The sequence below is a fragment of the Lynx rufus genome, unplaced genomic scaffold (assembly GCF_022079265.1).
Source record: "Lynx rufus isolate CCGP_SWC_20201006 ecotype Redwood Valley unplaced genomic scaffold, mLynRuf1.p SCAF_15, whole genome shotgun sequence".
Taxonomy (NCBI): domain Eukaryota; kingdom Metazoa; phylum Chordata; class Mammalia; order Carnivora; family Felidae; genus Lynx; species Lynx rufus.
In genome coordinates this window covers 42,112,004-42,127,699 of record NW_025814829.1, presented here as the reverse complement: position 1 = coordinate 42,127,699, position 15,696 = coordinate 42,112,004, and the positions used below count along the sequence as shown (strand labels likewise).

Here is a 15,696-nt window from a genome sequence, read left to right as displayed (position 1 = left end):
ATTTTATTTTTACGGACTTTATTTTATTATCTTTATTTTAAGGCACTTCTTAAAAACCTTCTCTTGGTCTTACTGTGTCTTTGTCATTAAGCAGTAAAAGATTCATAACTAAACAATATAAACATAAGTCAAAAGGGTATTTACAATAAATTGCCTTATATTTTCTCAGTTTTTCCTGCCTTGGTTTCCTCATCTGTAAAATGGCAATTATTTCACCAATGACATGGGATTTGTCAAGGGTCCCCTGAAACAAATCCAGACTCCAACATTAGAATTTCACATAGAGCAATATCGAATGTCAAGTTGGAGGGATAATTTAGCCATCTGCAAAACTCTGTCAAGATCAGACTTTCTCTCTCTTCTGGGGATTATGCAGAAGCACTACCAATTTCAAGTAATGGGGAACTCCACTTGTGATAATGGCAGATTAAACAATCCGGATTACCACTTCCCACAGAAAATAACTGAAAACTGGATAAGGTTTTACAAAGCGGGTAAAGGTTTTCCTAAAAGTTACTGTGACTGACGTTGGGGTATTCAGATTAAACATTACTTCTGGGTGTGTGTGTGTGTTAGGGTGTTTCCAAATTACATTATCATTTGAATCAGTGTACTCAGAAAAGTAGATTGCTTTCTCCCAGGGTGGGTTGGCAACATCCAATCTGTTGGGGGCCTGAACAAAACAAAAAGAGGAATATGCCTCTTTTCTCCGAGTTTCACTGCTTGAGCTGAAACCCCTCATTTCATCTTCTCCTGACCTTAGACTGCTATTTATACCATTAGCCCCCTGAGTTCTCCAGCCTCCAGAACTGGACCGAATTAAACCCCCATCTTTCCTGGGTCTCCAGTTTGCAGATGGCAGAATGGGTGACTTCACGGCCTCCATAACCACATGACACAATTCCTCAAAATAAATCTCCATATCTAGATCTATCTGCTATGGTCTGAATATTTGTGTCCCCCAAAATTCATTTGCTGAAATCTTAACCCCTCAAAGATTAGGAGGTGGGAGCTTTGGGAGGTATAAGGAACTCTCATGAATGGATTAGCGTCTTTATGAAAGAGAATGTAGACAGATTCCTTGCCTCTTCTACCTTATGAGGACGGAGTGGCTACAAACCAGGAAGAGGGTCCTCACCAAATGCAGCTATGCTGGCTCCTCAATCTTGGACTTTGCAGCCGCCAGAACTCTGAGCAATAAATTTCTTTTGTTTACAAGCTAAATCCAGACTCTATGTCCTATCGATTCTGTTTCTCTGGAGAACACTGACTAATACAGTAACAAAGAACTAACAATATAGAAAGGCCTTAACTACCAGGAGGGAGATCAAAAGTCAAAGAGCACAGCAAACCAGAGAGGAAAGCATGGTTTTGCCACAGGGGCATTTGCTGATCCAGAGAGGAGGAGGCTGAGACTAAGCAGAGCACTGACGAAGGATGAGTACCCTAGTAAACCACCCCCCTGTTTTAAGTTGAAACTGCCAGAGACTGCACCATAAGCAATGACTGGTATCAGGGAAAGATTAGAAGCTTATCGCTACCCATCCTTTTTTCACTTTTCTAGAACTTGGTAGTGCTCACATACACAAAATATGCTATTTGCCATAAAAACTGTTAGTTTTGCCCAGTGCTAGGCTTTTACAATAGGAATTTTGCCACCTTTATAGTTTTGATTTCTCAGTAGCAGTATCTTACCTTCTGAGGTCCCTTGGCTGGAAATGCCTGTCTTTACTGTGTCTAGAGAATACTTTGTACACATATCAACTTACTATTTATAAAAGCCCTGTGAGGCAGACACAGCAGGTACCATTCATACTGTTTTCCACACGAAGCGGCTAAAACTCAGTTGAGGTGCTCATGAGCACGTAACTAAAGACAGGAACCAGCAGAATACTAGTTCTTTGACAACTTACCCAGCCCCCCCCCCCACAATGTTACCATAATAATTGAGAATAATAGCTTTCCACTTTCTTGGTAAAATTTCCAGTCATCCCACAATAATGTTTTTCAAAGCTCCCTGCATTTAGCAGGCAGTCAGTCATGCTAGCATACCCATGTGGTTGACTGTCTCTCATGGGAGGACAACCTTAGGTTCTGTGGAAGTGGGACAGTGGCCCCCCATTGCTAATAGGTGGTGGGAAGAACTGTGGATTCTTTTTCATTCCAGGAAATGACTCATTTTCAGAGTAAAAAGCTGGAAATTTTTATAAATCTTTTATACTTGATCTATTCTTGTAAAATTGGTCTCCTTGGTCCAAAAGAATTTTAATAAATCCTGGAGACACAAACATCCTTCAGGTTGGAAAGAATCTCACAACTGTAAACATATGGAAACTGAATTCTGCCATAGGTTTATCACTCCATTTTCTACCAAGTTCTTAAAAGCCAGCACTATGGGAAGCAAGAAAACTTGCTGGCTGTCAATTGCTGCATCGGCCTACGGGATTCTCCAACATGTCACTGCATCGCAGGGGTGGTGAAAATAAGGCCAATCTTCTGTGCCTTGAGGCAGCCAAAACTGTGTTAGCCTGTCTGACACCACTCATTACAAGTTAGCTGACTTAATTTTCCCCATCTTTCCTTTTTACTAAAATTGTTCTGTGTTGAGTATACCCACTTACATATTTTGAAAAGTATCTCGAAAACTAGAGCAGGGAATTTTGTCACTGAAACAATTTACACAGACACACACACATACACACGCAGTCTTTTTCATACATACACAGAACAAGAAGAAAGAACAAAATTATAAAGCACTTGGGATCCTCTTCCTGTAAAGGAGATATAAGTTGGAATAGTAATTAAGTGTCCCACTCTGAAGCTGGGAAAGGTCACGAAAACTGTGATACAGGTATGTGGTTTGCATGCTTCATCATAGGAAATGCCACATAGGTAATGACTATGGCCTAAGTATTTAGCTGCTGTTAAAATGAGAGAAAGGATGACAGCAATGAGTTTTAAAATACCTAGATGCAGTTTTATTTTTAAATATACTCTGCCATGTTAAAAGAAGAAACTAGGGGTGTCTGCATGGCTCAGTATGGTTAATAATCTGACTTCAGCTCAGGTCATGATTTTACAGATCTTGAGTTCAAGCCCCGCATCAAGTTCTGAGCTGACAGGGCAGAGCCTGCTTTGGATTCTCTGTCTCCCACTCTCTCTGCCCCTGCCCACCCCCAATCTCTCTCTCTCCCTCCCTCTCTCTCAAAAAATAAATAAACATTTAAAAAAAGAAGAAGAAGAAACTAAATGGCCAGTTCACAGGTCATCTGACAAGAGACAGGTGAGGTCCTTAACTTCTACTAAACTTTCAGGTCTGTGTCACTCCCTCTAGGAATTTCAGAAGGATTCCAATTATTAGTTATTCCCAGAGTTATTAGTTTTATTAGTTTTTTATTTATTTTTTTAGTTATTGTCATTGTCTCTTATCAGAGCCCTTTCTATTTTTTTTATTTTTTTTTTAACATTTATTTATTTTTGAGACAGAGAGAGATAGAGCATGAACAGGGGAGGGGCAGAGAGAGAGGGAGACACAGAATCGGAAACAGGCTCCAGGCTCTGAGCTGTCAGCACAGAGCCCGACCCGGGGCTCGAACTCCCGGACCGCGAGATCATGACCTGAGCCCAAGTCAGCCGCTTAACCGACTGAGCCACTCAGGCGCCCCTCAGAGCCCTTTCTAAATATTATGGTTAGCGTGTAAATAAATGTTTGGCGTAAGCTCAGTTCAGGGACTCTGTTTGATTCACTTTTGCATCCCCAGTGCCTACTGACAACTGACAGGGAGTGGTACACAATGGGCATTCAATAAATAATAAGTGCTCAGAAAAAAAAAAAAAAACTGCGATAGATTTAGAGGTAGAATGAATTGAAAATCCAAATGTTAGGACTCATAATTATTGTTGGTTTTTGTCCCAAGCTCAGGGTTATAGACTTTAACCTTATCTTCCTTCTTCGTTTTCAGTCTCTAGTGCCAAATTTCATGTTTAAGTTGAAGAGTGAACACTTTGGTTAAATTCTCTGAAAGTGATAGAAATTACCCACCACTCTTGAAATGGTAAGGTGAGAAACATTAATCTGTGCATAAGATATAAAAACTCAATTAGTATGAAAAAAAACAAAAGGAACCTACCTTCATTGTTGAAATGCATCTATAGAAAATCAGAATTGGGAAAGTAGGAGGCTGTTTCAGAAAACAAAGATCATCTCATTTTATGATTTTATTTTATTTTCATGAGTCTTTGAATCAATCATCTCATTTTAAACACTGATTGTATGCCTTTTACAAACACCGCACTTTAAATATAAGGAAAAATATAAATTGCAAATAAAAAAGATGCACACACTAATCAAAGAAACCAGAGGGTTCAAATGAATAAAAGACAAAGTAAAATTTAGAACAAGTTATTATTGGAGATAAAAAAAGGACCTAATGATAAAACATCAATTAGACAGAAATATATACATTCAGAAGTTATATGAACTAATAACATATCTTCATAATTCATAAAGCAAAAGTTTTAAAATGGAATATACTGTTGTATATGGAACATTGATAAAGAAATTCAGTAAGCTCACTGGATCTACAAAAATTGATTCCATTTTGATATAAATGCAACAACTACTTGGAAGATACTCTTTACCCACAGGGGATACATTCCAAGCAACCCCACATCCCCATCCCACCCCCGCACCTCCCACTCCAGCCTTGGATGCCTGAAACCATGGATAGTACAAACTCTCTATATACTGTTTTTTTTTCTTAAACATATGTCTGTATGATAAAGTTTGTTTATAGATTAGATGCAGTAAGAGATTAACAATAACCAATAATAAAATGGAACAAAATAACAATAAACCGTAATAAAAGTTATGTGAATGTGCTCTCTCTCTCAAAGTGTCTTGTATTGGACTCACCCTCCCGTGATCTTGTGAGATGATAAAATGCCTACGTGATGAGATGAAGTGAGGTGAATGACACAGGCTTTGTGACACAGTGTTAGGCTATTACTGACCTTTTGACAATATATCCGGAGGATCATCTATTTCTGTATAAAAGCTGACCACAGGTCACTGAAACCGCAGGCAAGTGGGGATACTATAAAAGGTTTTTTTACTGAAAAATACAATACACTCCAGAGAGACTTAAAGATAATCTAAATAACATTCATCTGGATTAGATTCATGGGTTATTAATGGGTTGGAAGACTCAACAATGTTATCATGTCATTCCTCCCTTCATTGGTCTATAGAATCATTACAGTGCCATTAAAAATTCCAGCAGTTGTGTGTGTGTGTGTGTGTGTGTAAACTGACAAACTGATTGCAAAATTTATGCGGAAATGCAGAAGACTGATAATAGCCACGGCAATCTTAAAGAAGAAAAGTTGGAGGATTTACACTATCATACAGAAGATACATTTCAAAGCTACAGAAATTCAGATGGACATATAACTGGTATTATATAACGAAGACTAATAGACCAATAGAACAGAATAGAAATCAAGCCACACACATATGGCTGCTTGATTTACAGTAGAGGCACTGCTACCATTCAGTGAGGGGATGATGGTTATCAGGAGACTAGATAGTCTGTAGTATATTCAGATATGAAAATTGAAACGTGAAAGTGTGGAAATTGAAATGTGAAGTGTGAAAGTGTGGAATTCTGCTGCTCACAACAACATGAATGAATCTCACAGATATAACGTTGAATGCAGGTATCTATATGAAGGTCAAAAACAGGCAAAACTTATCTGTGGTAATAGAAGTCAAACATTGGTTACCTTTGTGGGGTTTATTGACTGGAAAGGACATGAACAACTCTTCTGGGTTACCTCTAATGCTGTGTATTTTTATCTGGATGATGGTGGAATATATAGGTTATATATTCATGAGTGAATATATAGGTTAATATCCATCAAGCTGAACAGTTAAGATTTATGCACTTTATTTATGTCACCCCTCAATTGAAAAAAAAAAGACTCCAACAGGAAGAACAGCTTGCAAAGAAAACTAAGAAGGAACCTATTGCAAGAAAATAGGAAACAGAACCAGGGAAATCGGAAACAGAACCACAGAAAATTGAGAAGAGTTTTAGAAAAAGTATGACCAGTACGGGTGGGGGAGTACTGAAGAGTCCATTGAATTCAGAGCCAAAAGAGGCCCTCGATGGATTTTTTTTTTTTTTTTTTTTGGTGAGGTGGGAAAGCTGAGTCCAGTTTTTAATGATTCAGGTTGTGAATGGAGGAGAAGAAAGCACTAGAAAACAACTGTAATATGTTAATCACGGCTACCCAGGCAGGGAAAGAGAGAGAGGATGGTAGCTAGAGAAGGATGTAGAGTAAGAGAACAGTGTTTCATTTTAAGTAATAATAAGGCTGTGGATTATTCCTTAAAATCCATAAAAACTATTTTTAGTCCATATAAACCTAACCTAACTGGATCTCAAGTGTTGAATTCAGCAAAACAATTGCTCCTTTGTTTCTCTGATCAGAAGAGAAGGTGAGTACTTCCGACTGAGTTTGGAAAATACATACTAAAATTTGAAATGACTCAACTCTTTCCTGGTAATTAACCACTCATACAAGAGTTGGTTTAACTATACCTACCTAAGGGAAAGTATAGAATGCATTACCCTGGCAGAACATACCAGAATGTAGCCTTCAATTCAATAATTCTTTTTTCTTCTCTCCACCAATTCATGTGAAGGGTTGAACTTACACAGACTGATAGTTGCTAAGTGGTAACTACATTTTTTTATTGTTCCATGAAAGTTCTGTACTGTTACACATGTTTTGGTATTTTTCCCCCCTCCAAGTACCTCTTACAGTGAAAAAAAATGAGTTACTTTTATTATGTGTTATAGGAGTTTGTAGTTTATATGAGTTTCATGAAAAGTCCAGGAGTTGCCATAGAGCTTTACCTTATTAGCCAACAGAAGCAATACTCGTGCACAGAAATATATCTGCCTCCCTCCCAGAAAGGATTTATAAACAGTAAATGACTTACTATAATGTGCTGATAAGGATCTATAAATGACATTTTGGTTTCAATTACAGAAAATCTCTTCACACTTCAAAGGTCTTCTCTGGTACTCTAGCTTCTTTAAAACCTACAAAAATAAATAATCATTGTTGTTAAGCTTCCTCTTGGATGCAATTCTAAGATTTATATGATGATGAATATGAACCTTAGGAAGTAAAAGTCCACCCAAGGGGACCAGATAGAGTTCCCATTTGTTATATGACTGAGCATACACACACAACTTAGGGAAAGGATAAACATATTTTGATAGTACTGTTTAATTTCCATATTTATTTGTTCAAATGTATCCTGTCAGTAATTATTAGGAAAGTCCAGAATTTTTTTTCGCATTTGCCAAGTATTTTATGAGAAATTCATTGAATTTACGAAAAATTAAAATAATTTTTGTAGTGTTTATAACTAAAAAGCCACATCCCATTGTTTGTTTTCTCAATTGGGCCAGTGTTACACAAAATCATGCTAAAAAAGGAACATTTTTTACCTTAGCTATTTGTTAAGAGCTTTAAAAACATTCATGTTGGGGTGCCTGGGTGGCTCAGTTGGTTAAGCCTCCAAGTCTTGATTTCAGCTCAGGTCACGATTTCCTGGTTTGTGAGTTCAAGTCCCACGTCAGGCTCTGTGCTGATAGTGCAGACCCTGCTTGGGATTCTATCTCCCTCTCTTTCTGCCCCTCCCTCATGCACATGTGCATTCTCTCTCTCTCTCTCAAAAATAAACATTAAAAAATTATAAATATATGTTAAATATATAACACATATATGTTATTAATATATATTATATATGTATATGTATATATTAATGTATAATATGTAACATATGTTATTCATATATAATATTAATATATGTTTATACATATATAACATATATATTACATATATAACATATATATATTTCACCTTGAATTTCAACTTAAGTGCTGACATTTTTTAAAAAAGTATTCATTCTAAAATACCAGTTTAATTTGGAAGCAGTTGAATAAAAAATATTTCAGTGAAAAAATGCTTTCTATACTTTGCTTTCTTCTACAATTACTCCATATTATTTAAAATCAAATAAACTATTCGATGAACATCTGTTCTTCCATCATAGATTTTTTTTCCCTTGAGATTATAAAACAATATATATTTATATCTTAGCATTCTATATGTCACATCTAATTTGGAACAGCTTTTCAAATACCTTTGTTATTTATGATTAATATGCACATTCTAAAATATGTTTTAATTTCAGAATAACATTTAAAAATTTTAAAGTGTTTCTTTTCTTCTTAAACATCACATTTTAAAAATTATAAAAAATAGCTCATGCTCAATTTTATGAACATGAACTATGGAAGCAAATAAAGAATAAAGTGTAATCACGATTTTATTTTGATGTGTATCCTTCCAGACTATCTGATGCATAATCATATATTTACAGTACAAAGGAAAAGAAAGGATTTTAATTTTTTATACAGATGGGATCTCATCAAGTGCCCTTGAGTTCTTAGACTTACTTCCTTCATCATTTCTTAAGCAAAAAGAATAGCACTTATTTATTCATTCATTTATTTATTTTTAAAGGCTTTATTTTTTCAGGGTAGTTTTAAATTCGTAACATAATTGAAATGAAGGTACAGAAATTTCCCCATAAACTCCCTGTCCCCACACATACACAGTCTCTCCCAATACCAGTATCTTCCACCACAGTGGGACGATGGTTACAACTGATAATCCTACACTGGCACATCATCACCACCCAGAGACCACATCATGACCTGAGCCAAAGTTGGAAGCTTAACCGATTGAGCCACCCAAGTGTCCCTGATCTTATAATACATTTTCCTGATAAAAATGTAGCCAGCATTTTAAACCAAGATGAAGGCAAACCATCATTCTGATTTTATAAACTACTATAAACTTAATCTTGTATTAGCTTATTTTAAACCAAATACAATTTTTTATAATATTACCCAATCACTAATTGCCTTAGCTGTCTGTTATTTTGGTTGGATCTACTTGCCTTGTCAGTAACTTTCAGATCTTTACTACAGGATCATCTTCCCTGTAAAGCTTTCCCTGACTATATTATTTACTTATTTTTGAGACAGAGAGGGTGCGAGCGAGGGGCAGAGAGAGACAGACAGACAGACAGACAGAGTGACAGAGAGACAGAGAGACAGAGAGGAAGCAGGGCTCACCCAAAGCAGGGCTCACGAACTGTGAGATCATGACCTGAGCCTGAGTCAGATACTTAGCTGACTGAGCCACCCAGGCACCCCCTGACCGTATTATTTTAAATGGTGGAAACCTTTCTTTTTTTGCCATCTAACATGGATTATCTAGTTTTTTGTCTATTTCCCCTCTCACTTAATTAGGATACAAACTCCATGGAGGCAGATCTTTTATGTATTTTATTTTGTAATACTCCCAGCCCCTACGTAGGTACATATGGCCAATTAATATATATTTGTTGAGTGAACAAATGGATGGATATATTTATATAAGAGAAACAACTTTCAAGACCAGTTATACAAAAACACTGTAGCCAAGTAAAAGTTCATTTTTTTTAATCCACAAATTGCATATTCCTCATCTCTGTCTATATCTTCTGCATCATTTCACTCTCTTAATCCATACTAGGATAAGTTTCTCTTTTCCTGCTTATTATTTCCCCTAATTATCCTCACATTACAAACATCATACAAACATAATTATTTATTTACCACCATACTGTACTGTGCCTCTGATTAGGCTCTAAGTATTCTTACAACTACATTTCATGTTAAAGGAACAACAGCATAAGAAGATACAGGCAACACTCTACTAGGATGACCTGGTATTTATATTTGAATTTGTTATATAGGAAATATGTATATGTATCAGATGGTATGATCCTAACTAGCCCTTCCCACTGTCAGGATTCTCTGAGCTATTTCTAGGACACTTTATTTAAAATGATCATCGGGGCTCCTGGGTGGCGCAGTCGGTTAAGCGTCCGACTTCAGCCAGGTCACGATCTCGCGGTCCGTGAGTTCGAGCCCCGCGTAGGGCTCTGGGCTGATGGCTCAGAGCCTGGAGCCTGTTTCCGACTCTGTGTCTCCCTCTCTCTCTGTCCCTCCCCCGTTCATGCTCTGTCTCTCTCTGTCCCAAAAATAAATAAACGTTGAAAAAAAAAAATTTAAAATGATCATCAATGACTTAATGGCTACTGCTTTCACGCCAATCAAATTCAAGATAGCCTACATCAGGTCCCAAGTCAGAATACAGCTCATACTCTAGAGCTGCTGGTGGAACATATTCATATGGATGATAGAGCATGGAAATTGCCTGCACTTTTCTTAGTCTAACAATCTATGTTTCCCTTATATCATTACCCCTTAGAAGTGAAGCAATTTCTTTTTTTTTTTTTTTCAACATTTATTTATTTTTGGGACAGAGAGAGACAGAGCATGAACGGGGGAGGGGCAGAGAGAGAGGGAGACACAGAATCGGAAACAGGCTCCAGGCTCTGAGCCATCAGCCCAGAGCCCGACGCGGGGCTCGAACTCACGGACCGCGAGATCGTGACCTGGCTGAAGTCGGACGCCTAACCGACTGCGCCACCCAGGCGCCCCAAGTGAAGCAATTTCTTAATGGCAATTCTTTTTTCAAGCACATCGATCAGCCACCTGAAGCTCCAAGAGCATGAAGTTTTTATGCTGCTGCAGTAGTCATAATCCCTGAGAGATACACCTTCCCCCTCCAGAAGCTGCAAAGTCCATGCAGTTGTACGGTAATGCCAGGGGACTACTATCAGGGATTCAATGCCCAAGGGAAAATCCTATTATTCTCTTCATTGAAGCAGCATAATTTGGTAAAAACACCACTGGATGTGGGATTAGAAAGACCCTGATTCAAACTCCAGTTTCACATTTTAAGACCTGGTGTATTCTGCCACAAATGGGAATAGTACTACCTTCAATGGCGTAGTGAGGATGAATTAAGTATAGTGAAAGGTGCCTGTCCCATAGTAAATAAATTCTCAACGCATGCAAACTTTCTTTTTTTAAATTTAAGTTTTTATTTTAATTCCAGTGACTTAACATACAATGTTATGTTAGTTTCAGGTGTATTATATAGTGATTCAACAATTCCATACATCACCCAGGCTCACCACGACATGTGCACTCCTTAATCCCCATAACCTATTTAACTTAACCCTCTGCCTCCTTCCCTTCTTGTAACCATCAACTTGTTCTCTATAATTAGGATTCTGTTTCTTGGATTGTCTCTTTTTTTTCCCTTTGCTCATCTGTTGTGTTTCTTAAATTCCACATATGAGTGAAATCATATGGTATTTGTCTTTTCTCTGACTTATTCCACTTAGTATTATACTCTCTAGTTCCATCCATTTCATTGTAAATGACAAGATTTCATAGTTTTTATGGCTGAATAATATTCCATTGTGTAGATGGACACTTGGGCTGTTTCCATATCTTGGCTATTATAAATAATGCTGCAATAAACACAGGGCTGCATGCCTCCCTCTAGTGTTTCTGTATTCCTTGGGTAAATATCTAGTAGTGCCATTGCTGTATCCTAAAGTAGTTCTATTTTTAACTTTTTGACAAACTTCCGTACTGTTTTCCACAGTGGCTGCACCAGTCTGCATTCCCACCAACAGTGCAAGAGGGTTGCTTTTTCTCCACATTTTCACCAACAGCTATTGTTTCTTGTGTTGTTGATTCAAGCCATTCTGACTGGTGTGAGGTGATAATCTCATTGTAGTTTTGATTTACATTTCCCTGATAGTAAGTGATGATGAACATCTTTTCATGTGTCCGTTGGCTATCTGTAGGTCTTCTTTGGGGAAGTATCTGTTCATGTCTTCTGTCCATTTTGTAACTGCATTATTTGTCTTTTGGGTGTTGAGTTTTCTAAGTTCTTTATTTATTTTGGATACTAATCCTTTATCAGATGTCATCTGCAAATACCTTCTCCCATTCTGTAGGTTGCCTTTTAGTTTTGTTAATTGTTTCCTTTGCTGTGCAGAACCTATTTGTTTTGATGTAGTCCCAATAGTTTACTTTTGCTTTTGTTTCCCTTGTCTTAGGAGACCTATCTAGAAAAAAGTTGCTGTGGCTGATGTCAAAGACATTACTGCCTTTGTTCTCTTTTAGGATTTTTATAGTTTAAGGTCTCATATTTAGGTCTTTAATACATTTTGAATTTATTTTTGTGTATGGTGTAAGAAAGTTGTCCAGGGCCACCTGGGTGGCCTGACTCTTGGCTTTGGCTCATGTCATGATCTCATGGTTTTGTGAGTTTGAGCCCCATATTGGGCTCTGTGCTGAAAGCGTGGAGCCTGCTTGGGATTCATTCTCATTCTCTCTCTCTCTCTCTGTCTCTGTCTCTCTCTCTCTCTCTCTCTCCATTTCTCTCTTCCCCCACCCCCACTCATGCTGTCTCTCTCTCAAAAATAAACTTTAAAAAAATTTTTTAAAAAAGAGAAAGTAGTCCAGTTTTCCCAACATCATTAGTTGAAGAGACCATCTTTTTCCCATTGGATATTCTTTCCTACCTTGTCAAAGATAAGTTGACCATACAACTGTGGGTTTATTTCTAGGTTTTCTATTCTCTTATATTGATCTATGTGTCTATTTTTGTGCCAGTATTGTACTGTTTTCATCACTACAGCTTGTGACATAACTTGAAGTCTGGAATTATGATGCCTTCAACTGTGTTTTTTTTTCTCCCCCCCCCCCCCAAGGTTGCTTTGGCTAGCCAGGGTCTTTTGTGGTTCCATACAAATTTTAGAATGTTTGTTCTAGTTCTGTGAAAAATGCTGTTGGTATTTTGATAGGAGTAGCATTAAATCTGTAGATTGCTTTGGGTAGGACAGACATTTTAACAATATTTGTTCTTCCTATCCAGCAGCATGGAATATCTTTCCACTTCTTTCTGTTGTTTTCAATTTCATTCATCAATATTTTAATAGCTTTCAGAGTACAGATTATTTCACCTTTTGGGTTAGGTTTGTTCCTAGGTATCTTATTATTTTTGGTGCAGTTGTAAACAGGATTGTTGTCTTAACTTCTCTTTCTTCTGCTTCATTATTGGTGTAGAGACATACAACAGATTACTGCACGTTGATTTTCTATACTGCAGCTTTACTGAATTCATTTATCAGTTCTAGCAGATTTTTGGTGGAGTCTTTTGTTTCTACATATAGTATCATGTCATCTGCAAATAGTGAAAGTTTTACTTCTTCGTTACCAATTTGTATGCCTTATTTATTTGTTGTCTGATTGTTGAGGTTAGGTCTTCCAGTACTGTGTTGAATAGAAATGGTGAGTGGACATCCTTGTCTTCTTCCTGACATGAGAGGAAAAGGTCTGTTTTTCCCCATCAAGAATGATGTTCACTGTGGGTTTTTCTATATGGCCTCTATGTTGAGGTATATTCCCTCTAAACCCACTTGTTGAGGGTTCTTATCATGAATGGATGTTATACTTTGTCAAATGCTTTTTCTGCATCTATTGAAGTGATCATATGGTTCTTATCCTTTCTCTTACTGATGTGATATATCATGTTGATTGATTTTCAAATGTTGAATCACCCTTATAACCCAGGAATAAATGCCACTTGATCATGGTAATGATTTTTTTTCAATGTATTCAATTTGCTGGTATTTCATTGAGGATTTCCAATGAGGAAATATTATTCCAATGAGGTATATTAGCTTACAGTTCTTTTTTAGTGATTTTTTATCTGGTTTTTGTATCAGGATAATGCTGGCTTCATAGAATGGATTTGGAAGCTTTCCTTCCTTTTCTATTTTTTGGCATAGTTTGAGAAAAACAGGTATTAATTCTTCTTTCAATGTTTGATAAAATGATAAAATCCTGGACTTTTGTTTGTTGGGAGTTTATTACTGATTCAATTTCTTTGCTGGTTATCAGTCTGTTCAAATTTTCTATTTCTCCCTAGTTCAGTTTTGTTAATTTATATGTTTCTAGGAATTTATCCATTGCTCTAAGTTGTCCGATTTGTTGGCATGCTTTTTCATAAGTGTCTTATGATTGTTTCTATGGGTATTTTTCCTTTCTCATTTGTGATTTTTTTTCCTTTCTCATTTGTGATTTTATTTGAATTCCTTCTTTTTCTTGATAAGTCTGGCTAGAGGTTTATCAATTTTATTAATTTTTTACAAAGAACCAGTTCCTGGTTTCATTGATCTGTTCTACTGCTTTTTAAATTTCTATATCATTTATTTCTGCTCTAATCTTTATTATTTCCTTCCCTCTGCTGGTTTTAGATTTTGCTTATTGTCCTTCTTCCAGCTTCTTTGGGTGCAAGGTTATATTGAGATTTTTCTTGCTTCTTGATATAGGCCTGTATTGCTATAAACTTCCCTCTTAGAACCACTTTTGCTGTATCCCAAAGGTTTTGGACCATTGTGTTTTCACTTTCATTTGCTTCCATGTACTTTTTAATTCTTATTTCCTGGCTCATTTACTGTTTAGTAGCATGTTATTTAACCTCCATGTATTGTGGTCTTTCCAGATTTTTTCTTGTGGTTGGCTTCTAGTTTCGTAGCATTGTGGTCATAAAACACACATGGTATGGCTTTGATCTTTTTGAATTTGTTGAGGCTGGTTTTGTGGGATAATATGTGATCTTTTCTGGAGAATGTTCCATGTGCACTTGAAAAGAATGTGTATTCTGCTGTTTGGGGATGGAATGATCTAAATATATCTGTTAAGTCCATCTGGTTCAGTGTACCATTCAAAGCCATTGTTTCTAGTTGATTTTCTGCTTATATGATCTATCCATTGATATTAGGAGGGTGTTAAAGTCCCCTACTATTGTTGTATTATTATTGATTAGTTCCTTTATGTGTAACTTTTATGTATTTGGTTACTCCTATGATAGGTGCATAAATATTTATAATTTTTACATCTTATTGGATTGTCCCCTTTAATATTATATAGTATCCTTGTCTCTTGTTACAGTCTCTGTTTTAGAGTCTATTTCGTTGGGGCGCCTGGGCGGCTCAGTTAGGTGTCTGATGTCAGCTCGGGTCATGATCTTATGGTCCATGAGTTCAAGCCCTGCGTCTGGCTCTGTGCTGACAGCTCAGAGCCCATAGCCTGCTTCATATTCTGTGTCTCCCTCTCTGCCCCTCTCTTGTTTACACTCTGTCTCTCTCTCAAAAATAAAGATTAAAAAAAAAAGTTTGAAGTCTTTTTTGTCTGATGTAAGTATTGCCATTCCAGCTCTCTTTTGACATCCATTTGCATGATAGGTGTTTCTCCATCCCCTCACTTTCCATCTGCAGGTGTCTTTAGGTCTAAAATGGATCTCTTGTAGGCAGCATATAGATAGGTGTTGTTTTTTTTACCCATTCTGTCACCTTATGTCTTTGGATTGGTATGTTTAGTCTATTTACATTAAAAGTAATTGTTGATAAATATGTATTGCCATTTTATTATTTGTTTTGTGATTGTTTCCGAAGATTTTTTTGGATTCCTTCTTATCTTTCTGTCCTTTATGTTTTGTTGATTTTCTTTAGTGATATATCTGGAGTTAACTTTCTCTTTATTCATCGCATGTTTAGTAGTTTTTGATTTTTGGTTACTGTTAGTTTTGTATATATCCTCTTCTTCATACAGCAGTCTAAATTAAGTT

At 36.7% G+C, this 15,696-nt stretch overlaps 1 protein-coding gene across 1 annotated transcript in view; it reads right to left on the bottom strand.

Annotated features, from left to right (window-relative positions):
- PLA2G4A (phospholipase A2 group IVA) overlaps positions 1–15,696 on the bottom strand; it is a 158,311-nt gene that overhangs the window by 118,836 nt on the left and 23,779 nt on the right. Inside the window, exon 2 of the mRNA XM_047076921.1 lies at positions 7,010–7,112. Within this exon, the coding sequence (XP_046932877.1) occupies positions 7,010–7,042 (33 nt within the window). The 5' untranslated portion in view covers positions 7,043–7,112. The remainder of the gene's footprint in view (positions 1–7,009; positions 7,113–15,696) is intronic.